This window comes from Rhinatrema bivittatum, chromosome 16 (assembly GCF_901001135.1).
Source record: "Rhinatrema bivittatum chromosome 16, aRhiBiv1.1, whole genome shotgun sequence".
Classification (NCBI taxonomy): Eukaryota; Metazoa; Chordata; class Amphibia; order Gymnophiona; family Rhinatrematidae; genus Rhinatrema; species Rhinatrema bivittatum.
The window spans coordinates 71,104,493-71,131,310 of record NC_042630.1 but is presented as its reverse complement, the minus strand read 5'-3'; the positions used below and the strand labels follow the sequence as shown (position 1 = coordinate 71,131,310).

The following is a 26,818-nucleotide window of genomic DNA, read 5'->3' as shown; positions in this document are numbered from 1 at the left end:
AACTCCGTGGAAAACGCGGGCAGTCCCAGGGGAGGACACCCCGGGACCTCTCCAGCCAGCAGCCTGCATTCCTGCTCAGCCAGGGACGCCAACACGGAAGGCAGCGGCGGTAACAGGCCCCCCGCCTCATCAGAAACGCCAGCTTCTTCCTCTGAGAACAAAATGGCCACCGTTCCCTCGCTCAGCGGGAACGGGGCCTGCCGTTGAAGAGTCGAGCCGTCATCCCCGCGGTCTCCTGTGCCTTCCCTGGTGGAGCGCTGGCTTCCCCCGCGGGGAGGCAGCTCGAGCACAGCCACTCGATCGAGAGACGGCCCCTTTGCCGACCGCAAACCGCGCAGGCCGGTGCACGCGGCATGATGAAACCCCCCCCCCCCCGGGAGGCAGGAACCAGGCGGCGCAGCAGCGACGTCCAAAACCCCGGCGATTCGCGTCCCAGACACTCGAATCACCTCCCCGCCTCCCACCGACCTGAGAGAACCGCCGGGGAAAGGACCTCCCAGCAGCCGGCGGCCCCGGGGAATGGTGCTTCGTGGGATTGCGGGTCGGTGTCGGAACGACGAGCCCGGGAGGGGGGGCTGGAGGGACAAAGTCAGATTCACTGACAAAAGCCCTCACGAGTTGAAGCAGCCCTCCAGTGCCGATAGGGACGGCAAGAGGGGAAAAACAACCTGCAAGAATAAAGCAACACTTACCCAAATAGGGGAGAGAAACAGGGGGAAAGGAACAAAGGCACAGCCTGTCAAGCAAGTCCCTCTCGTCCCATCTCCCAGCCACCACTGTGTCTGAACCTGAGCTCCCCTTAATCAATACTAAAATAATATTTTTTTTTTTCCTTGATCCCTCAATAAAACAGGAAAAGGCCTGAAAACCATAAGATCCTGTGCTGGGGACTAGCTAGTCCCCTGCTCACATCTGCTGGAGTCAGAAGATACTGAGGATTGAGGCACGAGGAATGAGGTCATATAGGACCTCCCCTTGAGCTTTTGTTCTGACTCCATCTGCTGGACGGGGAGCATAACCCACCGTCTGGACTGATCCTGGTACGTACAGGGAACTCAGGTATTTGCAATGAGATGGAGTTATCGCAATATGAGTGTATGCATCCTGGAGGTCTAGAGAGCAGAGCCTGTCTCCGCTTTGTAGAAGAGGAAGAAGAGAACCCAAGGTTACCATTTTGAACTTCTCGATGGAGGTACTTGTTGAGGGCATGTAGATCCAGAACTGGACGAACGCCTCCCGATTTTTTGGGGATTAGGAAGTACCGGGAATAGAACCCTAGGCCGTGCTGAGAGTAGGGTGCTGGTTCTATTGCCTTGGACTGGAGAAGGAGGGATACCTCCTGTTGCAGAAAGATGGAGTGATCGGGTGATCTCCACGTCGGTAGAGGTGGGGAGTCCGGTGAGATGGAGAGAAAGTTGAGATGATAACCTTGAGCGATTATTGCTAGGACCCACTGGTCTGAGGTGATTGAGTGCCACCTGTTGAAATGGCACAATTGACTTCCCACTGGTATGTGAGGTAGTGGAAGCTGGCTGTTGCTCTCTATGCAGGAGTCAAAAACTGGAAGCGGGGCCCAGCTGAAGAGCTGCTTGCGGCTTTTGTTTTCGTATCTGACGAGACTGGGTTTTTTGAAATGGTCTTGTAGAGCGAGTTCTAGCCGGTGGCGGGTAGGATTTTTTCGGACAGAAGAAGGACTTAGTGTCTTTCCGGAAAGGCTGTTTTGAGGAGTACTCAGAAGGCATCAGAGAGAGCCGTCTCAGGCTCTCATGATGGTCCTTGAGTATCGCCACCGTTCGTTGAATCTGCTCGAACAGATTGTTTCCTACACAGGGTAGGTTGGATAATCTGTCTTGCACTTCAGGGCGAAGGTCCGAAGACTTGAGCCAGGCTCATCTTCTTGCCGAGATAGCAGCTGCAGATTCCCTGGTAGCAGTGTCAAAGATATCGTAAGATGATCTTATCTCATGCTTGCCTGCCTCAAAACCTTTGTTTACTAGGGTTTGGAGCTGATCTTGAAATTGCTGAGGCGGTCCAGTCTGTCAAGTCTTGTATCTGCTTAAATAAGACCCTGTTATATTGGGTCATATAGAGCTGATAAGAGGCGATCCGGGAGATGAGCATTGAGCCCTGGAAGACCCGGCGACCAATGGCATCTAGAAATTTTTGCTCTTTGCCTAGGGGAAAAGAAGTGTGGGGTTTTGATCTCTTTGTCCTCTTTTGGGCAGATTCTACAACCACAGATTGGTGATCCAATTGAGGTTTTTGAAAACCTGGGGTTGACTGTACCAAAAAAGTGGTGTCAGCCTGTTGACTAGGGCAACAGAGCCAGGATATTCCCAGTTCTTTGAGGAGATCCAGAAGAACTTGGTGAATAGGGATGGAGGTTATGTCCTTGGGAGCATCCAGGAATTGCAACAGCTCCATCATTTGATGCCTGTCATCTTGTTCAGTCTATAATTGGAAGGGAACCAATTCAGACATCTCTTTCACAAAATTTATGAAGGAAAGGTCCTCTGGAGGAGAATGCTTTCTGCTTTCAGTATGTGAAGATAAGTCATCGGTGTCTTGTGAAAAATCATCAGTCCAGGTATCGTAGGGATCAGCACCTGCCCCTCTAGGAGCCAGAGGGGGACGGGACGGTGGAATCCCTAAAGGTCTTGGTTTAGGCTCCAAAGGAATAATTGGAGGCACTGATGAAGGTATCTAAGGCACCTGTGCAGGCATCGACGGCACTGGACGAATCGGCATCGATGGACTTACCGGCATCGATGGCTGAGGCATCGGTAGGATTCCAGATCGAGGGATGTGGAACGGTGTTTCTCCTCCCGATGACAATGTAAGCGGAGAGGGCACCAGAGCCATCGGTGACCCGGGATCCATCAGTGGAAAAGCGACAATGAGCGCTTCCATCCTCGAGAGCAGTGGTGCCAACGCTGCCAGAATCGGGTCAGTGGTAGGTTCCACGATCGGTACCGGTGTCTGACTGAGGAACTTTGAGTCGATGCATCGCCTTGTCGATGGCCTCCTGAACCAGCCGGTCCAGTTCTTCTCGGAGACCTGGAGCAAGCAGCCCTGGCTCCAGAACAGAAAGAGGCATAGCCGGAGGGACCACCGTTAAAGGCGGAGTCGGGTGAGGGTTGCCTCAGTGACCCAGTCACAGACAAGATCGGTGCCTTTTCTGGACAGGGTTTCTTCGATGGCGGCTCGGACGATGGCGAGGTCGATGATTTCACTCCCTCGATGGTCCGAGACTTCCGATGTTTCTCTCTGCGATCCCCTCAGTCCTGAGGGGGAGTAGAGGTGGTCGAAGGCCGAGAAGTTGTTGATGCCGGACGGTCACCGGTCGGTGGTAGATACTGGTGCGAAGTTTACGATGCCGGTCGATGCAATAGACGTCAGGGTTTGAGCATGGAAGAGAAGTTCCATCTTCTCCATTCTGGCCTTGCGACCTTTTGGTGTCATTAGGGCACATTTGGTGCAGGTCAGGACATCGTGCTCACATCCAAGACACATTACACAGACCTTATGAGGGTCTGTAATGGACATGGTGCGATTGCAGTCCGGGCACCGCTGGAACCCAGACGCCATGGCCATGAAAAATTTGAGCCGCGGTACGGCCGACGGCCAGTAGGCCGTGAGGGCCAAACTCAACGGGAATAGACCGAAAATGTGTAGAAAACTTACCAGAGTACCGCGGCTTGAAAAATTTTAAGGAGGGACCCCTATGGGGGTAAGAAAAGTTGGAGTAATTCCGTGAGGAAAATTCCTGTCAGGAATCTCTGTGGAGCTCCTTAACCGAGTGGCTACTGCTGTGCGGAAAAAAAGAAGACCGAAGGGGGACACCTGCTGGCTGCAGGTTTAGTGCCATGCTGGGCCTTCCCAGTAGAGGCCAGTCAAAGTTCTAGAAACTTTGACAAAAAGTGTTCCGTGATTGGGCTCCATCCTATGTCACCCATATGTGAGGACTACGATCCTGCTTGTCCTGTGACAATGTATTTTATAACATGTGCTTGTCAATTAATCTACCAGTTTTACAAATTAGCCCAACCAGTTTGCCCACCCCTTCTCCAGATCCTCCTGGTTCTTCAGCTTGAACTCCCCCCTCACAATTCACCCAGACCTCCCACCCAGTCAGTACTACAGCATAAACACAGTTAACATCAGATAATTAGCAGGTGCAAAAAATACATGAGTAAATTAGAAAATGCTCTAAGATGAGGGAAACTAGCCATGATTTTGAATGGACTCACTCCTTCTGGCCAAACTTCTCAGGGGGTGGTTCAGCATCCCTGGGACTCTCTTAAACCCTACTGTGTCAGAAAATTTCCTCCATTCTGGACAGGAGAGGCTTCATCTTCCCTCTCTGGTTTTCAGGCAGTAAGGGGGCAAAGAAATTAATCTCAAATAGCTGGGCCACCATCTGTGGACAGGTCTTCTGTGCTGGACTAGGCAGAGACATATTCTTCTGATACCCAGATGGATTAGTGCTCATTGGGTGCCACAATGGCAGGCAGTACCGAAGAAGAGCTTGGTGGAGCAGGTACCAGGGCTCGCTGGAGTCAAGCCACATCATCAGCACCGGTATTACTTCCCCTTGCATCAAAGCTCTACCTTGCATTATAGACAGGTAATTGCAACTTGGTGTTGAGGCAATCTGCACCTAAGAAACTGCTGGTACCTTGGCCTTGACTGCACTTGTACAGCACTGGTATGCTCTAAAGCCAATGAAATGGAAAGCATCCTTGATGGCCCCAGGGCATGAGCATCTGGAAAGAATAAGCTGCCAGGCTTCAGTGCCATGGAAGACACTACCTGCATTGAAAAAAAAAACTTATCAAGGAGACAGAAAGTACTCTTTTTGGCATAGAGTCAAAGCCTGACCCATTGGAGCCCTGGCACTGATGCATTGTCCTCCTCAGCACTAAGGGAGATAGCCACTGGAAGGGGTCACTCATGTTTTGTAGGTGCTTTTCTTGGCATCAGCTCCATCACCTTGGATTTTTGCACCATGCTCATGTCTCTGTCAACTGTTTTATAGTGCCAAGAGGCCTCCTCTGAGAAATAGAATCACTACACTGCCTACCCTCACAACAAGGCTTCAGGGCCTTACCTGAGGCCGAATTCCAAAAATCTTCAAACCTATGTCTGGAAACTGGAAGTGTCTCCAGAGACAGCCAGCCACAACTAGGGAAATTCAGAGCATCATGATCATCGCCCAGGCAGTGTTAGCTCGGAGTCTGAGTGTCTAATGGTGCTCATACCAGCAAGCTTTATGCTTTTCATTTTCTTTAACTTTTTTTTTTTTCCACTTTTCTTTTGAGGGGCTGCCAAGGCAGTAATGAAAATCATAATTTGCAAAGTTGAGCAAACCTAGCAAAAAATGAATACATAGCAAAAATTTAGAGAAAGTCTGTGAAAATCTGTCTGTGCAGTAGCTCAGATGAAGACTGGGGGGCTCAAGATGCAACCATGCACAAGAACTCACAAGCATGCTCAGAAAGACTTCTCAGTTCTGAGAGTTCAGTCTGTATTGGTACCGTCTGATGATATCCACCATTAGTTATGGCTGAAATCTATTTCCTCTTAATATTAGAGGATGTCCCTTCATTTTGTTTGCAGTTGATATGGTAAAAAGATCTATAAATCTTTGTAGAGTCCTTTTACATATCCAGATAATGTAATGCCTTTTTTCTAGTATATAATAAAATGTAGTTTAGTTAGTCCGATTGGATACATAGAAATTTCTAATATAAAGTCAGCTGACAGATAAGTTGATATTTGTCACATTCTAGATTTCAGAACCTGCATGAAGATGTTCCTGGGAGGGGGTAACACAAGAAATGGGGCAGGACTCCAGACTCACCCAATCTATGTTATCCAGCCAGTTGTCCCTGATCTCAGCCTCCTTTTTTAGAAAGTAGTTTCCCTCAGAATCAAAGTGCCCCTCCTCCATCTCCTCCTGCAGGTTGAAGGGTGTGATCCTCACCCCTCCTTCAAAGTCTATTGTGGCAGATTCCTGCCCTAGGAAAGAAAGATTGAGAGAAAGTCATTCAGAGAGAAAATATGAAGGAACCTCACATCAACTTCATCCTTCCCTTTGCTCTGTTGCATCTAATCCCATTTAGCAGGGAGGTGCTAGTAAGCCATCAAAATGTCCACCTAGTCTGATCTCTCTTCCCTATCATGAGTTACAGAGGCCTAGGATAATACAATGCAAAATGAACAATGAAAATACATTTTGCCATTTGATAATATCCCAACAGTCAGAAAGATAATGGGGACTTCGTTTGCAACCTAGGCTCTCGTTATAGAATGAAATAGTTGAACGGATACCCAGAATTCAAATCCCACATCTCCCACTTATCCTTATGACCTTGGGTGCTGGGTGATAGTGTCTGATGATCTGAATGTAGTAAAGCAATGTGAAAAGGCAATGACTCAGACCACAGGAATGTTGGGCTGCATAGAAAGAGGCATAACCACAGAAAAAGGAGATAATGCCCCAGTACAGATCCATGATGAAGCCTCACTTGGAATACTATGTTCAATTTTGGAAACTGTATCTCAAAAATATACAGATAGGATAGAAACAGTTCAGAGAAAAATGGTAGGATGGTCTGCACCAAAAGACATAAGGACCTAAATATGTATACTCTAGAAGAGACAAGAGATGGGAGGCATATGATACAGAGTTTTAAATACCTTAAAGGTATAATGGAAAGGAAACTGTACAACTACTAGAGGTCACGATATAAAACTACAGGCAGGACTCAAAACCAACATCAGGAAATGTTTCTTCATGGAATGTCCTTCTGGAAGAGGTGGTGAAGACAAGAACAGTAATATAATAAGCACTGTGGATTTCTGGATGACGGAGATAGAAAAATGGGGTAACCTAAGTTAACTTTAGGTATAAAATTTCTGGATGGGGGGGTAACCTGCATGGAGTGGAATTCGTGGAATTAAAATTTGCATGGGATAAGCACTGCAGATCCCTAGAGGCTAGAGTAACCTAAGTTACCCCTAGAAGCAGGGTAACCTAGGTTAATTTTAGGTGCATGGAGGTAACCCGCATAGAGCAGCAGTTAATACCATAAGCAACTTGCTGGAAAGACTGGATGGACCATTTGGTCTTTATCTGCCATCATTTACTATGTTAATGCACAAGAATCAAACTTTTTAGTTGGACAAGAAGCTGTAGAACTAGGAGTCAGGATATGAAAACTTCAAGCAGGTAGATTCATGATCAACATCAGGAAATATTTTTTCATGGAAATCGTGGTCGATGCATGGAATGCCCTCCCAGATGGTGAAGACAAGGACAGTGACAGAATTCAAAAGAACGCGAGATAAGCACGGATGTTTCCTAACTGCTAGCGGATGGAAATGAAGAAATAAGGTAACCTGTTATAACTTTGGTGTAACATTTCTACATGGGGATAACCTGCATTAGGAATAGCTAAGGCTCTGGAGCTTGAAGCCAGCTCCAAGACTTGGAGCCAGAGCAGAGCTGGTCAGTTTTTTGTTTGTTTTTTTAAAGCTATGTTCTGGAGCTGAAGCAGAGCTAAAGCTGGGTTGCTGGAGACCATGCAGAGCTGGAATTAGAATGCAGCAGGGCTCTGAAGCTTTCAGTTGGAGCTGAGGTTCTAGGGCTGCTCCAGTGTATGCTACCTTAAAATACTAATAACGTTTACTGAAAATAAAATGCAGTATGTAATTCATTTCATAAAAGTAAACTAATCAAACCTCATTCGAACTATTTGGGAAAGAACATTTTATTCATGTAATCTTTTTGATACCTTCCTTTTCTTGGTTAAGAACATAAGAAATTGCCATGCTGGGTCAGACCAAGAGTCCATCAAGCCCAGCATCCTGTTTCCAACAGAGGCCAAACCAGGCCACAAGAACCTGGCAATTACCCAAACACTAGGAAGATCTCATGCTACCGATGCAATTAATAGCAGTGGCTGTTCCCTAAGTAAACTTGATTAATAGCAGTTAATGGTTCTAAAGTTGATTATATAATCTCATTCTGTCTGAATTCCTAAACATGTGTAGAGGAATTGGGAGGAGTAAGGTAACAGGATTTGTGGACAAAAAGCAAAGGCAAAAGGTTAGTTTCAGTTATTCTAGAATCGACAATTTGATGGGATTGAACCAGTACTTGTCACTAGTTTGACATTACGGCTGAGCAGGGCCGGTGCTTCCATTAGGCAAACTAAGTGGTCTCCTAAAGCACAAAGATTTTGGTGGTGGCAAAATCTTGTCATTGTGAAGTCTAGAGGGGTGCTGTTTCAGAACCAATACCATCAAACAAAGGAACGCTGTGCTTGACTGACTGTTGAGAGTTAACACCTATGGCCCTGCAATAGGGCTATGCCTTTATCTTTCTTCATTAAGATTTGTTAATCGCCTTTAAACAAGGCAATGTACAAAATAAACACAAATAAGTAAAGAGACTTTTAAAACAGATCAAAACAGTTATTCAAATATTTAAAACTATAAACATATAAAATAATTCAAACTATAAAACACTGCATAAAATAAAAAAAAGCCATAACATTTTAAAACAAAACAGAATCCTTGCTAAAAGATATAAAAAGGAAACAGTAAAACAGTAGTATGCCTACTTAAAAAGGAATGTCTTTAGCACTCATTTAAATGTTCTGACACAATCCAGTTGCCTGATTTCTTACGGCAGCGAATTCCACAGAGCAGATGCAGCCACTGAAAAAGAGCTCTCCCTTGTTGCAGCTAAGTGAGCCTGGTGAAATGATGGGATATCTAGGTGGCCTCTTTGTTGCCTGTGTAGGGCAACAAAGAGGCCTTCAGTAAAGCTGAACAAGTGCATTGGCCAATGGTGATTTATCTGAAGAGATCAGCTTAAAAATTAACATTGCTATCACCTTATGAGATGCTTGTAAAATATCTTAAGGAAAACTTAGCATACAAAGAAATTGAGATTCCATTCATCTCTAAGATTCACTATTTTCCTCTTCAATTAAAAGATACTCCTGGGAATCAGGGTGAACCACAGTCCCCAGGAGTGTTAACTTTTTTTTAGAGGAATCTATAGATGTCAAATAAGAGAACAACCCTTTCTGTATCTTTTTCTTTAGAAAGGGATAAAGAATACATCTTTGAAAAATTTCTCAAAAATAGGGATTTGTTATTTGTGGGCAAGAATTTATGTTTTTCCAAATGTTTCAAGGACCACTCAGGTACACAGGAAAACGGTTTTTGGCCTTGAAGAGTAAAACTATTGAATTGGGGGCTACCTTTTAAGGTTTCCGTGTAATGTTTGTTAACTATCAAGGTAAAAAGTTTATTTTAGTGTACCACAACATTAGAAAGTTTTTTTGAGAGATAATGGATTGGAAAAGAAGAGTCAGGTCGTAGCAGCAGAAATAGGTCCGTAATAAGTAATAAATTGCTCATACTCTCTCCAGATTATTTATTACGAGATTTTTTGTTTCTTACTTATATAATGACCCCCATTTATTGGATAAATGTGTCAATCATTTATTATTTGTGATTTGTTTCTTTTGCTTATGAAAGTTTGCCTTTGAACATGATTTATTGCCTCTTTATATGTTTTGAAAATTGTATTCATTGTTATGAATTAAAAAATTGAAGTAAAAAAAAAAATTAACATTGCTGTTTTGTATTGGACATACTGAAGTATAGGAAGTCAGTGTAAATCAAAGCCAGTGAAATACGTTCTTTTCAATATTTTCCAGAAATAAGTCAGGCAGCCGAGTTTAACAAGAATTGAATAGATGTTAGAGTTTAGGGCAAGAAGCCCTAAATATATAATGTTACAATAATCAACGATTGGTAGTATAGAGGCTTGAACAATTATCTGAAAATCTACTCTATCCAACACGTTTAAGACCACTTAAAACCCTTAATTAAAAAAAAAAAAAAAAGTGATAACAGTTTTAACATGGTGTTGAAAAGTTAAATGAAAATCAATCCAAATTTCCAAATTTTTCAAGTTTGAATGTGAAGGGTAAACAGTATCATCCATGCCAGGGTATGGAGATAGTGGAAGCCCCTGTTAGAGAATCTCTCATCTATTTTGAACAGGAGAGCACCAAAGCATGTCTCCCGTCATCAGGTCCAAGGAGGCAAAGAAATTCTTCACTGACTCAGTAAGCTGATAAACTAGCTGTTGTCCTTTCTGAGATAGAAGAGACCTCCTTTTCTGAAACCCAGATAAGATCCTCTTCATCTGCTGGAATAGGTTCCAACAAAAGGGAAAGCTTAGAGGCATTCCAGGCGATTCAGACAAGTTTCATTGTTGAAACTCAGGTATCCATGCTGGCAAAATCTTATCCAGCAATTTCTTTATTGACATCACAGATATCAATGACGGAATCAGTGCGGGTGTTTTAAGCCTCCACTCTGATGGCACCTTGTAATGTACATTTTATGCTGAAACTACCAACAGGGTTCTGAATACACTAAGATCCAAGAACAAAATGTGATCCAATACCATGGGAACCTTCCCCGCCATGAAAAACAAAGTAACTTGTGGTAACAGCACGGACAATGCTGATGAAGAACAGCCAGTAATGGCACCATGCTGCTTCTTTTTCTTTGGCTGAAGAAAGCTCCACCTCAGAGATGAGTCCCGCTTAGGTGCCGATGTCCACACCTCGTATGATGCCAAGTGCTTCTGTAACTTTTCTTGACCCCATATCTACAGCAGATCTTAAGCCCCATGCTACAGGAAGGGGAACTTTTACCATGGAACAGTGATAGGAGCTTAAAGAGGCTTTGCTACAAATAGAGGAAAGACTCCTATAAGACTCATAGGCATATTCCTTGAGGAAGGTATATTATTTGAATCAGGTTAAAAACTGGCTTGCTGGGAATAATTTAAATTGAATATTAAAAAAAAAAAAAAAGGTTATAATGTTATCCAGATCAGGGAGTGTTCACTCTTTTCCTAATATTCAATTTCATGGGATTCCAATACTGATTAGAGATCAAGTTAGAAATTTGGGTGTCTTTATAGATTCATAGTCATCCCTCTGGCAGACTTTAGTGTATTGGTTCAAACATGCCATTACAAAATGCATCCTTTACACAATTTAAAGAATTTATTAAATCATTCAGATTTTCAATTGGTGACAGTCATTAATGTTATAATCTCTGGATTATTGTAACGTTCTGTTTTGTTATGGAAGGCCTTCCTGTTCGAGAAAGCCTTGCATTCTGTTACAGAAGGCCTTCCTGTTCGAGAAGGCCTTGCATTCTGTTACGGAAGGCCTTCCTGTTCGAGAAGGCCTTGCATTGTTACGGATGGGGAGCACTAGGAGAGCAATCCCATCTTGAGGGGATTGTGTGCCCTTGGGCCTCGGCACGACCCCAGAGAACTCCAAGGCAGCGCCGAGGGTAGGTGAGGCATGTCCCAGCATGGGTGGAGACAGACGGTCTGACCCTCTGCTGGACCTGCATATGCCTCTGGAGCCAACATAATGGTGTTGATTATTGAACAGTCCTCCGACCGTTCCCAGCCCTTTCGGACCTGCCACAAGGTATCTGCAAAACATCCAGGAGCATGAAACTCCAATGCAAGGCAGAACTGAAAGCAAAGTCCTTTTGTAGTACAGGAAGCAGGCAACTCCCTGGGAGGAGTTTAGATGGGCCACACCCGGCTGGCCCTATAACTAGAGAGAAGAGCTGCGGGCGGGCCCCTTAGGAAGAAGGGAGCAAGGCCCAAACTAGAGAGTCCAGGAGGAAGCAGAGCAGACCTCAGGCAGGCCCAGATGGCAACGAGGCCTCCCAGGCCATGGAGCAAAAACGGATAGACTATCCAGGCAAGGCCCTGGCTTCGGTGCGGCCTCCACAGAAAAGGTGAGAGGCCTCCTGTGGCACAGCTACAGGACGAATCGTAACAGTTTTTGGGTTTGGAATACACAAAAGTAGATGCCTTGATCTTTTTCAATATTTATTAAAACAGAGACTTGTTCATAAAATGCCCGACTCAGGCCGAGTTTCGCAGCTCAACAGCCGCTGCCTCAGGGGCTTCAAGCAAACCAAACAAAAATCAATCATACAAAGTTGACATCAATATCTATCTTTCCTACAAACAATAAATACAAAAATTAACATCATTAAGATGATATTCCAAAGAATGATCGTCTAGGGGTTTCGACCTGATGCTCCTTTTAATACGACTCTTGTGTTCCAGTATTCGCCTATTAACTGCCTAATAGTTTTTACCGATTATAATATTTATCACATGGGCAAACTGCTGCATAAACAACTCCTTTACTTTTACAATTTGTGAAAGTTAAGTTTAAAATCTATATTACGTCCCGGTATATGTAAAACATGTGTCTTCATATTGACTCAGCACACTGAGCAGTTGCCACATGGACGATGGCCAGGAGGTCTCTTATCAAGGGCTATCTTATTTGGCAACGCTGATGGGGCCAGTAGATCTTTTAGATTTTTATCCCTTTTGTTGGCCATCATTAATCTCTTGTCTTTAAAAAGCAGGTAACACCTGTATTATAGGCCAAACTTTCTTAAAAACAGTATTGATGTTATTAGACATGTAAGTGAAAGTGATGGGGACACACCAAAAAATTGTTTTTCTCATTTTCTATTCTTCAATAATCAAAACGGTTCTGTTTTTGTGCCTTATCCAAGCCATTCTGAACATGCTGCAAAGGGTATCCTTTCTCCAAAAATCTCTGCTTCATTTGTATAGATCTTTTCCCAAAAAGCTCATCAGTGGTGCAGTCGCCTCAATCTTAAAAATTGTGAGTAGGGAAGATTCTTAAGTAAAGATCTGCTGCGACTACTTGTATAATGCAGCAGTTGTTTAGTGTCAGTGGGCTTTCTGTATAATCTGTAATAAATTTGCCATTGATCAGCGTAATCTGGATATCTAAAAATGGAATAGATGACCCACTGTGGCTCATAGTGAATCTAAGGTTAGTATCCAATTAATTCAACCAATTAAAAATATTTTTAATGTCTCCAATCACCTTTCCATATTCAAAAAATATCATCAATAAACCTTCTCCAAAGCAATATGTTTTCTGTGAATTCATGAGATCCCAAATGTTTTTTTTCAAATTGTGCTACATATAAATTCGCAATTGAGGGGCCATTTTGGACCCCATTGCCACTCCTTTGATTTGTTGATAAATGCCATTGTTGTTAAAACTGAAGAAATTCTTAGTGATAGCTATTGTTGCCAAATTTATCAAAAGTTTGGATTAAAGAAGTTATCAAGGCAGCCTACGTAGAGGCGGGTAAACCACCGCCTCTACAGGTCACGGCTCATTCTACCAGAGTACAATCGGCCTCTTGGGCAGAAGCTAAGCTGCTGTCGCTGCAGAGATATGTAAAGCGGCGACATGGTCCTCCTCCATACCTTCTCCAGATTCTACCGTCTGGATGTCAGGCCCGGGAGGGACACAGCATTTGCGAGGGCAATCCTACACGGTCCTCGGGCAGCCTCCCGCCCAGTTCCGGGAGTAGCTTTTGTACATTCCCATTGTTTTGAGTCCATCTGCTACACGCTAGGAAATGTTGAGATTACTTACCTGATAATCTCCTTTTCCTTAGTGTATGCAGAGGGACTTAGCATCCCGCCCGGCTGCCAGTATACATGGGGATTCGCCGTCTCACGGTAAGCCATGTTTGCTTATATAGGGCATCCACCCTGCCGGGTGTCGACGCCTTCCGGCTGAGTAAACTGGCGGTCTCCAGCTACCATCAATTGGTCAGGGTAATCCTGTTAATCGGTCAGTTACACATATATCCATAAAAGCTTTTGCAAGGAAGATTACTGATTTGCTACACTTCCTGTGGGGGTATATGTACCCGTGCTGACGTCAGATCCGTCTCCAACTGCTAGCACGAGCACACAATACCCATTTGTTTTGAGTCCATCTGCATACACTAAGGAAAAGGAGATTATCAGGTAAGTAATCTCAACATTTCTCTGCGGGGCACTTGGGCGGCTTTATTTCAGCGATTACGGCACGAGAAGTTTTAGCATTCAGCGATAAGAGCTGACTAGTGCACGTTTTGTTTTAAAAAAAAAAAAAAAAGGGTACTTAGTGTATATAAATTAACCTTCCATTAAGTTGGATTTTTGTGTGTTTGTTGTTGTTTCTATCGGCATGTCATCATTTTATTACATCTGAATTGCGTTAAAAAATGCAGTCTTCAGTGTTAAATAAATCCATTTTATAATTCAGTGTTTTAAGGGAGCAGGATAGCTACATTAATAAGTATGTTCATGTCATAATAAATTTTAAAATTTTAATTAGTAATATTAAAATTAATTTTTGCCACATGATTAGTATTACATTCTGGTAATAATGATTTGAATGTTTGTAAGAAAATGTATTTAAAATAATGGTTTATATATTTTTTCTTGTTTTATGCATTGCTGACACACAATGATTGTATACTGGATGAAACTACATTATTGAGTTTCACTTATGACTTTGAAGTGTTCAGGGTAAATTACTTTTGCTGTCTTAGGAGGAACAAGAGATGTTTTCAAATACTAGTTTTAAGTTGGGATGGAATATTAATTTTGATATAGATTTTTTAATTTTTATCTTTTTTGGTATGTTTTGTATTAATTTTATTTTGATCATTCACTTTTGTCATCATTTTAACAGTAACAGTATTATTTTAGTTTTAATCAATATCTTAGATCTTAGTGATAATTAAAAAAGGTTTTTATTTTTTATAAAGACTTAATATTTACAAGATCTTAATGATGATGTTAATTTTTGTATTTATTGTTTGTAGGAAAGATAAATATTGATGTCAACTTTGTATGATTGATTTTTGTTTGGTTTGCTTGTAGCCCCTGAGGCAGCGGCTGTTGAGCTGCAAACTCGGCCTGAGTCGGGCATTTTATGAACACGTCTCTGTTTTAATAAATATTGAAAAAGATCAAGGCATCTATTTTTGTGTTTTCCTGACAGCTATTATAGATTGCCTACCTCTGTTTTCTTGGACAGTTTTTGGGTTTGCCAAATTCTCATTTGAAAATGCCTCAACTGATTATGAACTCTGCAGCTCAGTATCAGGTGCGAAGATAAAAGAACATGTATTCCCAGTTCTAGCTTCTTTGCATTGGCTCTCCATTAAGTAGTGAATAATATTTAAAGTGTTAGCTCTGATGTTCGAAGCCCAGCAGAATCTGATACCTCCTTGTATTTCAGCGGCAGTTCAGGTGTATCAACCTAGTTGCGCACTGGTCAGTGAGTAAAAATCTTAGGGAAGTTCCTACTACAAGAGTAGTTTGACTGACAATCTAGAAATCGGCTATTTAAAGTATCAGGACCTAGCCTTTGGAATAATCTTCCAGCTGATATTAGGGAAGGGCAGGACTTCGTCCGCTTTAGAAAAAAAAAAACATTTTTACACACTAGTTTTTAGGTAGATAACATACAGTAATTTCTAAGGGGGATTAAGAAGAGGTGTTTTATAATTTTAATGAGATGTCTATTTTAACTGTTATGTCAGAGTTATTGTTAGTAGGCTTGTATAGATGTGTTTGATATGTTAAAGACTGTGTATGTAATCATGAGATCCACCACGAGTTACAGATTGGTGGAATATAAATGCTTTTAAATAAATAAAATGAACACAGATAAGCAAAGCTGTGAAAACTGTTAGTACCCTATGGACATTCAAGAAGTGCAGCTCCCTCACATGCAGAACTGAAGAGTCTAAATTCCAAAATGAGGGAAGTTCCACCATCTGACTGTCATGGACGGCGGAGACTATGTTTGGTAAAAAGGAAAGCACCCATCCTCCATAAACAAAGGAAAGTATTTCTAAAATACAAGTCTTGGAGCTCTGAAATCCTCACTGCAGATATCAAATGATGATAAAGAACCTGCAAGGTCTCCTTCCTGCAGGTAGTGACAACCTTGTCTTGGACCTAGGGTCCACCTCCGTAACAGATTGGACCTGGATTCCCCCTGCAGTGACAGTTGGAGGTAGAACTCCTCTGATTGAGGGCTCCATTGCGACAGAAGTGCCCTCTGAAGAGGCATCATATGCATAAACTCCCAGGGAACTAGATCAAGCGTAGACACCATTAAAACTCAAGACCTGAAATAATCCCAGACTCTGGGTACTGAGATAATAAGTGTGCAGCAGAGGCTGAAAAAGATCGGACAGCCACAGTCAGCCCCCTCTCTTTCCCCCAGCAGACCTGTGACTGCAACTGGATCACCCTGTTCTCCATGAAAAATACTGACTAGCCTGGTATTGTAGGAATAAAACCCCCAAGTTACTACTCTACATGTAGCAAAAGAGATTCTCTGACTTCATTGGAGAGGTAGACTGTAGTCTTGTCTTAGCAAAAACAGCAGAGAGGACAAGCAAGTATATGCCTACATGCAGAGTCCTTCAAAAAAGGGCTCAGAAAGACATTACTGCCATCAGCATCAGAAATTCCTTTGTCTCTTGGTGTTGGGAGAGCTTTTCAGTTTTGTGTGTTCCCATTTGGGTTAGCTATAGCTCCTTGGACGTTTACCAAGCCGATGGTGATCGTGATCACAGCGCTAAGGAAGGAAGGTATTTTAGTGCATCCTTGTCTGGATGACTGGCTAATTTGAACAAAGTCAAAGGACCTTGTCAGCAATCGGTACAATGTGTCATACAGATGTTACAGATCCAGGGTTGGGTGGTGAATCTGGCAAAGAGCAACTTTGTTCCAACCCAGTTGTGGGAGTACCTAGGAGCCCATTTCAATACCAGGCTAAGCAAAGGGTTTCTTACTATAAGTAAAATAAAGATAATCTACAGCTTGTAGGGAGTGCTATTGAAATATATCCCTTATGTGTGATACGAATAGCCTAGGAAAGGACAACTGTTTGTCTCAGAATCAGACTGATTTATTTTCAGACATTTCAGATTTACTACTTAGAACAAAACAACATCTTATGCTAGGGAAGAAATTTTTAATAAATCCTTGGCATAGAATACAGTTCTGATAATTAGCTTAGCAGATATGAATAAATAAGAAGAAATAACACATCACGAGCCAGGATTCCAAAATTGAGGGCAAGTCTTTCTCTGCTAGTGTTTCTGGAAGTCCAATAAAGCGCAGGTTAGATTTGCGCAAGCAGTTCTCCAGGTCCTCTAGATGTTCAGCGTGTTTGGCCAGGGAGGCTTTCAATAAAGAAATTGTCATCTGGGACGCGCGGAGGCCATCTTGAACGTCAGACACTTGTAGTTCAAGGTCTGAAAAATGGGTTTCAGCGGAAAGTTGGGCAACAAAGTGGATTAGAAGCCAAGGAATATCAGACTAGAAACTTATTTATGGAGACATTCTTTTTAAGATGAGCCCAACTCAGGCTAAGTTTTGCCCCCACATTGGGGCTGCCTCAGAGGCTAAAATACACAAATAACATACATAACTAAACAATACAGGACTATAAAATCATAGTTTGAAATCGTAATAATTCACTAATACATATATAATGGTAACATATAAAGCAAAGGAAAACTTTAAAGTCACATAAAACAGAAGAAATATTTTATTAAAATTTTCAAATAATTTATGTGTACCCCAGTGGCTACTGCAAATCTTGTTGCGGTGCCGAATGACTCATATACAGATTGTGATAGTTAGGAGGATGGTTTGCCCGACATAGGTTACTAACTTCCATAGCTGAAAAGCACCTTCCTTGTCACCAAAGAGGTAAATAAACTAGTCATCAGATCTGTGATTCTGACTTGTGTTTCCAGATGTAGAGGGGGGGGGGGGGGCTTTCTTTTCTACTATATCTGTTTTGATATGGGGCAACCACAACTGCCACAAATGCACATACAGTAATATTCAAGGTGTGGTCACATCATGGATCATACAGAGGCATTATATCTTCAGACTTATTTCCTTTCCTTACGCCACCTAACATTTTATTTGCTTATTTGACTGCCACCACTCACCGAGTTGAGGATTTCATTGTATTGTCTACAGCTGCTACTACCTGTGATTAGCTGAGTTGCTGTCACAGGCCAGAAGAGCGAGAGTGGGGCCTATTATGGCCCCAAAAACTTCACTTCAAATTGCTGCAGCCCAAAAGAAGGAGCAGAGAGAGGCTCACTCACACCCATGAGAAGCCTCAAACCGCAATGCTGCATGTTTAGCAGAGGTGAGAAAGAAAGGGACCCCTGCTGCATTTCATGAAGATGGGGGAAAGAGAGGGGCTGACTGTGGCTGTCCGATCTTTTTCAGCCTCTGCTGCACACTTAAGAAAGCAGAAGAAAGTTTGGTTATCACAGTGATGAGTAACATTTCCCACTACTGTCACGAACTCTGCCACTGGCCTGACAGAGAGAGATGAGAGGAGAGCGCACCAGAAAAGTGAGAAGAAATGGGTTCTGTGGGTTGACAGTATGAGAGGAAAGGGGAGAAGGAGACAGGAATGAAGGAAGAAAAGGAGGACAAAGAGGGAGACAGGAATCCATGATTACATAGATAAGGGAGTGAAAGTGGATGGCAGCCTATCAGAAAACAGAAGGAGAGGACCCTCAGAAATCATGCTGGACAGAGGTAGAGAGAAGGTTAGAGGGTCACCATGGTCCATGAGGGAAGGAAGAACGAGATGACTGCCCGAGGAGAGAGGATGAGACAATAGCCAGTTTGGATGGGACATTAAACATAAAAATAATTTAGGGACACACACAGACATTGATATCTTATTAGCCTTCTTCCCACTAAAAAGCAGGCTATTTTGCTTTTTCTAAAATATAAATTTGTGACTATCATTTTCTTTATGTCTTTGCAAGAATCATGAAAGACAAAAATATTTAAAAAGCAGGCTAAAAGATCAATTGTCAGGGAGGGTACATTTGAAAAACTTTGTGGGTTATCACCTGTTTACACACATAAAAAGGCCTTTTTGAAAACTGCTACTCCCTGCCAACGAAGGTAAAAATACCTGCGCTGTGAGCAGCATGCAGACTTACCTGGGAGCAGGGCTAGGCTGGGGGAGGGAAAGTACATCCAGAGATTTAATTTGGAAATCCTCATGAATACTTTCACACCTGTACTTTGCACTTGCTTCAAAGCAGATGAAAAGTGCACAGGATCAAAAAAGTACTGGCTTTTTCCCACCGGCCCAAAAGGAAACTCTACAGGCAGTTTCCCTTTCTAAAAATTGAAGATTTGCAAGTACTTGTGCTGATTCTCTGCCAGGTCACACTGTCAGCCTGGAACTTCTTTGAACTTGCTTCTTTTTTCCCATTGCAGTCGGAGTGGGCATGAAACGGCCTCACCCTTCGGTTATGAGGGAACATTTTAAATAGCTTTGGAACTTCCCTCCCTACATATTCAGTTACATATTCAGTTACATCAAAATGTTATACATTATGAATGAGTCTGGAGTGCATGCAGTCATTTCTTTTTTTTTTTGCAAAACGGTTTTTATTATTTCCAGCAATAACAATACAAACAGTAATGAACAGGGCGACAAACCGACCAAACAGCAACTTGTCAATCTCCCCCCCCCCCCTCCCTCCCACCCACCCCCTTTTGTATTTGGGCTAGCCCTCCAGCCTCCACTCAAAAGTCCTGTTAACCTTTCATTTCATGTTCAATACACCAGGAAGTCAAATGGCTTAAGCATTCAAAATGTGGCTTCGAATCCGATGAGGTAACGATTGAATATATGAGTCCCATGTTCTTAGGAAACAACGATTTCGCTGAAAAGAAGCAGCGGCCCATTTTTTGTCCATCAGCATTAGGTAGTGAAATTGGTTTCTCCAATGCCAGTACGATGGAGGATCAGCCGACTTCCAACCGGAGAGCAGGATCTTCTTCCCCACCATGAAGCCTTTCCTCAGCAGCAAGCGGGTCTCCCAACCCCGAACGAGATCCACAGAAACCTGGCCAAACAATAGCATACAAAAAGAACAAGGAAGAACAACATCCACAAGACTGGAAAGATATTGTAAGACTCGTACCCAAAATTTCCTCACCAGTGAACACTCCCAAAACATATGAAGCAGAGTACCTTCAGCTGTCCGGCATTTCGCACAAACTCCCGTGGAAACAAGTTGAAAATAGACTGCCCTAGCAGGGGGGATAAAGGCCATCCACAAGAATTTAAACTGCATTTCCCTGTAATATATGTTGGAGGACACCTTAGAAAGGTGACGAAAGCAGCCCTTTATGATTGCCGCGGAGACCTCCGACCACCCCGCCCTGTGCCACCGGGCAGCTAAATCCGTAGGAATAGCCACCGGAAGTCTCCCCATCAACTTCCTATAATATTGTGATAACGTGGGGGCCTTTGGGGAAGATAAGGCAAAAAAGTCTGCCAATGAGGCAAAATGGGCCGGCTCTTTACTGGGGGGCGGGAGAGATCGTATATAATGCTGTACTTGTATGTAAGAAAAAAGCTGAGTCGGGGATAATCCCCAATCCTGCGCAACAAGGGAAAAGGGGGGCAACCGACCCTCCTCATCCAACAAGTGACCCAAAGACAGAATCCCACGGGCCTTCCAAGCCTGAAAACTAGTGGACTGGGAACCCGGAGGAAAGTCCGGGTTCCCCCAAAGAGGTAACAGAAAAGCACAGACCCGGGGCAACTGTAAAATTTTCATCGTTAAGCGCCAGGTTACACGAAGGGGGCCAAAAAGAGCCTCCACTGGCGGCGGATATGAGAACCTAGCGTGAGTCTCCTGCAGGACATAGCGTAAATCAACAGGGTCAACTACAGTTTTTTCCGCAAGCATATCAAGATAGTGAGATTCCCTCCGTAACCAGTCCCTGATAAGTCGGAGGTTCCCGGCTAAATTATAAAAACGTAAATTGGGCACACTCAGTCCACCCAGACCCCAACGGGTATATAAGGATCGGAGTGGAATACGCGCCCTCTTCCCCTGCCACAAGAAACCCCGTAGGGCACTCTCAAGTTGTCGGATGTCAGGCTGTTTAAGGATCAGGGGTAAATTCTGAATTAAAAAAAGCCACTGAGGCAGAATCAACATCTTGAATAAATTGAGCCGACCAATGAGGGAAAGAGGCAAAGACCGCCAGGCAGCCAGCCGCTCCCTAGTTTTCCGCAAAAGAGGGGAAACATTACAATTATACAAAGAATGCAGCTGGGTCGGTATTTGGATACCCAAATAGCGAACTTGAGTAGTGGCCCAGGTCATCGGGAAAGTAGGCCCCCAACAATCCTTGAGGGAGACAGGGAACGGTATAGCCTCCGACTTACCATGATTGAGCTTAAACCCAGAGAAAGAGCTAAATTCTTGAAAAAGAGATAGCAAAGAGGATAGGGATTCCTTGGGTTGGGTCAGAAAAACCAAAAGGTCGTCAGCAAATGCCGCATATTTAAAGGTCTCAGTTTGAAATCTAATCCCCTTAACCCTACGCGCAGCCTGAATTGCTAACAAGGGCTCAAATTGAAGAACAAACAACAATGGGGACAACGGGCAACCTTGTCTCGTGCCCCGTGATATGTGAAAGGTCTCAGAATAAGCACCATTCGCCACGATCGCAGCCAAGGGATCATGATAAAATAACTGAATGGCTTGATAAAACAAACCTGTGATCCCAACCTGTTGAAGAAGTGGAAACAAATAAGTCCACTCCACACGGTCAAACGCCTTCTCAGCGTCAAAGCTGACCACGAGGTGGGGAATGTTGTCCATTCTGAGCCAGAGTCATAGCAGTTAACACTTTGCGAATATTAGTTAAAGCGTATCTTTGTCGAATAAAACCCACTTGCCCAGAACCCACCAGATGAGGCAGAACAATGGCCAATCGATCCGCCATGATTTTAGCCAGGAATTTTTGGTCCACATTAAGTAAGGAAATCGGGCGATAGGAACCAGGTTGGAGAGGATCCTTACCCGCTTTCGGGATCAATGTTATGTGGGCTTTGTTCACAATGGGGGGGATAAGAGCCCTGTTGTATGAGAGCATTAAAATTCGCAGTAAGAGGGCCCACCAGGGAATCCAACATGGACTTATAAAATTCGGCCATATAGCCATCCGGTCCCGGGGCCTTACAGCGTTCCGCGCGTTGGATAACCAAGCGCACCTCCTCCTCCGAAATGGGACTATTGAGCCAATTTTGCTGCTCCCCCGTAAGACGGGGAATAGACAATTGATCACAGAAATGCTCACGTGACCCACAGCTAGGAGATTCTGCCGAGTATAGGGAGGAGTAGTAATCTCGAAACACTCCCAAAATTGCAGGAGTATTTCTGACCGTAGCCCCTCCTGAGGAACAAAGCGCCGGGATTATGGCGGAGGATCTATGAGCCTTCACCAAGTTGGCCATCATTTTACCCGATTTATTCCCATATTGAAACAAATGATACCTATAATAGGCTACACTCTTCTTAGCCCTCTGGTGAATCAGTGTATTAAGTTCCGCTTGAATTGCAAAGTATGCCGTCCGATGGCAAGCAGTAGGGACCCGTTGCAGAGCCTGTCTGGCCCACCGAAGTTGATCATGTAGAGACAAGAGTCTCTTATCAAGTAAGTACTTTCGGCGAGCCACAAAGGCAATCACCTCCCCCCGCAGTACAGCTTTCGCTGTGTACCAAAACAAGATTGGTTCCGACACATGTTCCCCATTAAACTTAAGATATTCCTCCCACTTGGAGCGTAAATAATCCTGAAAGGGGCGATCCCCCGCCAAATAGTAGGGATACCGCCACCACCTGGGCACAGCAGGTGCGGAGGAGCATCGAATCTCCAACCAAACAGGAGCGTGATCGGACACGACAATTTCATCGATATCCGCCTGCACCACATTGGTAAACATTTGGGAGCTAATGAAAAAATAATCTAGACGAGATTGCGACGGGTGTGCCCGGGACATATGGGTAAAGGTTTTATCTGTAGGATGGAGGAGACGCCAGGGATCCAACAGGTGCAAGGACCGTTCGAGGAAGTAGAGCCCCTTATTAGGTGGCTGAGTGGAGCTATGTACACTAACCCTGTCAAGGACCGGGTCCCGCACCGAGTTAAAGTCCCCACCTAGAATAAGATCTTGATCCACATATGGTAACAAAGATCGAAAAAGTTGCTGAAAAAAACCCAGGGAGGGGTTATTAGGGGCATAAACGTTACATAATATAAGTGGTTTATGATCCAGTTCAGCGACCAAGATCAAATATCTCCCCTGGGGATCCTTGTATTCCTGATGTACTAAAAGGGGAATGTTTTTACGGACCTGGATAGCCACTCCAGCAGAACGTGTGGTCGCCGAGGCAAAATAAACTGCCCCCACCCATTGTTGGCGCAGTTTTTGGTGTTCAAGATCAGTAAGATGCGTCTCCTGTAAAAATGCCACATCCGTCGCCTTCTTTTGAAGTACTGACAAAATTTTTTTTCTTTTAATGGGAGAATTAATGCCACTAACATTCCAAGATAAGAACTTCAAAGTTGTGTTAGCCATTCTTTAAGTGATCTCTAAAGACCACCGCGATATGTGACAGAGCATGACAGACATAAGATAGCCAGGGGACCCTCCCAGCCGGAGTCCCCTAGCCTGAACATTCGTGGTTAACCATGGCATAGAAAGCAAAACAGTAGGCATGAGAGTGGAAGCCCAAATCCCCCCCCCCAACAATTGACCCCACGCACATCCCATCCCTCCCTCCCCCCCCCAAACCAACCTCTCCCCAAATACTAATGTCAACCCCAACCCTCCAAGAGGCCTAGAGGTCACTAGCACGACACTAATCAGCCCCCCCACCGAGCACCCCCACCCCATCCAGCACTCCCCAATCCCATTCATTCAAAAAGAATTAACACTGCGGGCTAGAAAACATAGAAAAAAACACAAGCCCCACACAACAGCAAATACAAGTATGAGAACTGAAATATCCAGGCAGCCAGAAAAACAAAACCTGAAAAACCCTCAACACAGATAATAAGAACGCTGCCCCCAACAGAGGGTGGGGAAAGCCTATACCGGCTATATAGCAGGCAACCGGTACATAAATTAGCCTCCCCACCACAAAGTCTCAGGAGTTATGTCGACAACCATTTTCCAGAGTCCTTCGATATCAAAGGCAGCAAGGCCAAAACGCTGCAGGCAGCAAACTGCAGAAGCCTCCACACCACACCCCGAAGGGGTTCCGGGGCTCAGGAAACAGCTGGCGGCAGCTTCGGCGCCGTCTCCCTTTCAGCGGCAAATCGGGCGGCTTCATCGGGATCCGTGAACCATTTTACCCCTGCAGTGGTAGGTACCCGAAGTTTCGCCGGGTAAACAAGTGTGGCCCTGATTCCCAAAGCATGCAACTTAGTGCAGGTAGGCGCCATTGCCCGACGTTGTTGAGAGACCGCCGCCGAAAAGTCCTGGAACACCAGAACGCGCTGATTGTCGTGCTGCAACTGCTTACCCCCTCTAGTCGCCGCCAAAATCTCCGCCTTGTGAAGAAAATTCAGGACTTTCACGATAATTACTCGTGGACGCGAGTCGGACGCCTTTTTCAGGCCCAGCCTGTGCGCTCTCTCAACACGCAATGGACCGTGAGTGGTCGAAAGCTGAAGCGCTGAAGGCAGCCAGGTTTCAAAAAATGCCGGCAACTCACGTTCTGGTAAGCTTTCAGGGAGGCCGACGAAGCGCAAGTTCGAGCGGCGCGAGCGATTCTCGAGGTCCTCCATGCGCTCTGCGTGATGGTGCACCACTTTTTTAAGTGCCTCGAGCTCGTTCTGCACTGTATGGTGGCCATCTTGGAGGTCTGAAATTCTCTGCTCCGCCTCAGCAAATCGGGTCTCGAAAATTTGTAGGGAGGAAGAAAATTCAGTAAGTTTTGTGGATATCAGAAGCATTTCTGGCTTAAGAATCTCCTGCATTGCTGTTTTAATTTCAGCGAGGCTCGCCGACAAGGCCGGTTCCGGGGGGTGCTCCTCCCCCTCGATCATGGCCTCCGAGGGCCGCACTCGATCCTTATCCTTCTCCCTGTCTTTCTTCAATTGTCGGGTGGTCATAATGGAGCAAACGCCTCAGGGTGTCAGACGATCCGTGGAGCGCGTGTGGAGCAGATATCGCCGCTGAGAGGTGCCAGATGGGGCTAGATACACGGCAGGGGCGCCGAGACAGGGAATTGTGCGTCCTTCCCCTTCACAGCATCATGTGACCATGCAGTCATTTCTTTGGTTATGGAATGGAAAAATTAAAGAGAAATAAGTGTCTGTTTCTCTGTGTTGTGGGGGAAAGGCTCCATGAAATGTTTTGAAGCTGAAAAGGGGTCTGTGTTCCCTGAAAGGCTGAGAAGCCTGGTCTACTGTGATTCCAAAATCCCTTTCCTTGGTGGTGACATTTAAAATGGAACCCAGCATAGTCTAACTATAGTTTGGATAATTCTTCTCTATAAGCATCACTTTGCACTTGTCCATATTAAATCTCATCTGCCATTTAGATGCCCAGTTCCCCAGACTTGCATTGTCTTCTTGCAATTCCTCACTATCAGCTTATGACTTAACTACTTTGAATAATTTGGTGTCATCTGAAAATTTGATAACTTCACTCATCACTCCCTTTTCCAGATCATGTATTAATATATGAGAAAGCACCAGTCCTAGTATAGATCCCTGTGTTCTCCACTATTGACCTATCTTCACTGACAGAAATTCCTCAACAGAAAATTGTCTCCCATCTTATGATTCTTTAATTTCCTGATGAGCCTCTCATGAGGGATTTTTATCAAATGTCTTTTAAAAATAGACACTATATCAACTGACTCATCCTTGTCCACATGTTTATTAACCCCTTCAAAAAAAAAAAAAAAAGGTAGAAGATTTATAAGACAAGATTTCCCTTTGATGAACCCATTTGGCTCTGCCCCATTAATCTATGCTTACCCAGATGGCCAGTAATTTTTTTCTTCAAAATTGCTTCTACCATTTTGCCCATTACTGACATCAAGCTCACAGGTCTGTAGTTTTCCAATCACCCCTGGAACCCTTTTCAAAAATAGGCATGTTTGTCCACCCTCAATCTTCAGTTCAGGTACCATAGCTAATTTGAATGAGAAGTTGGAGATTAATATTAGTCTGCAATTTAATTTTTTAGTTATTTCAGAATTCTGAGGTATAACATCTGGTCCCTGTGATGTGTTACTCTTTAATTTGTCTATTTATTCTACTTTGTCTTTTCACTTCACCATTATTTGCTTCAGTTCCTCTGAATCATCACTCTCAAAAGAATGTGCCTGGTGTAGGTGTCTCCCTAATGCCCTTCTCAAAGTCCAAAGCAAAGAATTCATTTAGTTTTTCTGCTATGTGCTGGTCTTCCCTAAATACCTCTTTTGCCCCTTAGTCATCTAGCAGTCCAACCACATTACATACCTCTGCTGAAACATTTAATAAACCAGGGAACAGGGATCCACATCATCCTTACCCACCCTTCTCAGGCTTACCTTCCACATCTTCTGATGTTAGGATGTCATATTTTTGGGCATCTCCAGCCTCCTCTTCATCTTCTTCATCGCTATCCAGGGAGTGCTTTCCCTTGAAGCGACTCCCAGGTCCTCCATCCCCTGTAGCGCCCTCCTGTAGCTAAAGGAGAAAGACAACTGTGACAAAAGTAAGAGGCAGTATCAACAGAAACACTAGGAAAAGATATTTTGTTTAATGTTCTTTGATATCCAGGGAGAAACATCCCCAAATGGTATTAGAAACCATTTCAATGGCTTGAAAAGACAGCAAATTTGCTTACTGTAAATGGGGTTCTCTGTAGACAGCAGGATAAATTAGCTATGATGTGAGTAGCCATGACATGTAGGTGATGTCATCTGACAGCACCAAATGGACCCTTCTCTACTAGCTCAT

General features: G+C 44.0%; 1 protein-coding gene across 7 annotated transcripts in view; it reads right to left on the bottom strand.

The window, feature by feature from the left end:
* Positions 1-26,818, bottom strand: part of CD2BP2 (CD2 cytoplasmic tail binding protein 2) — a 209,745-nt gene that overhangs the window by 82,407 nt on the left and 100,520 nt on the right. For all 7 annotated transcript variants that reach the window (XM_029580446.1, XM_029580447.1, XM_029580450.1 and 4 more), the window contains 2 exons: positions 26,407-26,545; positions 5,864-6,021 (listed from right to left, as the gene is read on the bottom strand). In XM_029580446.1, coding sequence (XP_029436306.1) covers positions 5,864-6,021; positions 26,407-26,545 — 297 coding nt within the window. The remainder of the gene's footprint in view (positions 1-5,863; positions 6,022-26,406; positions 26,546-26,818) is intronic.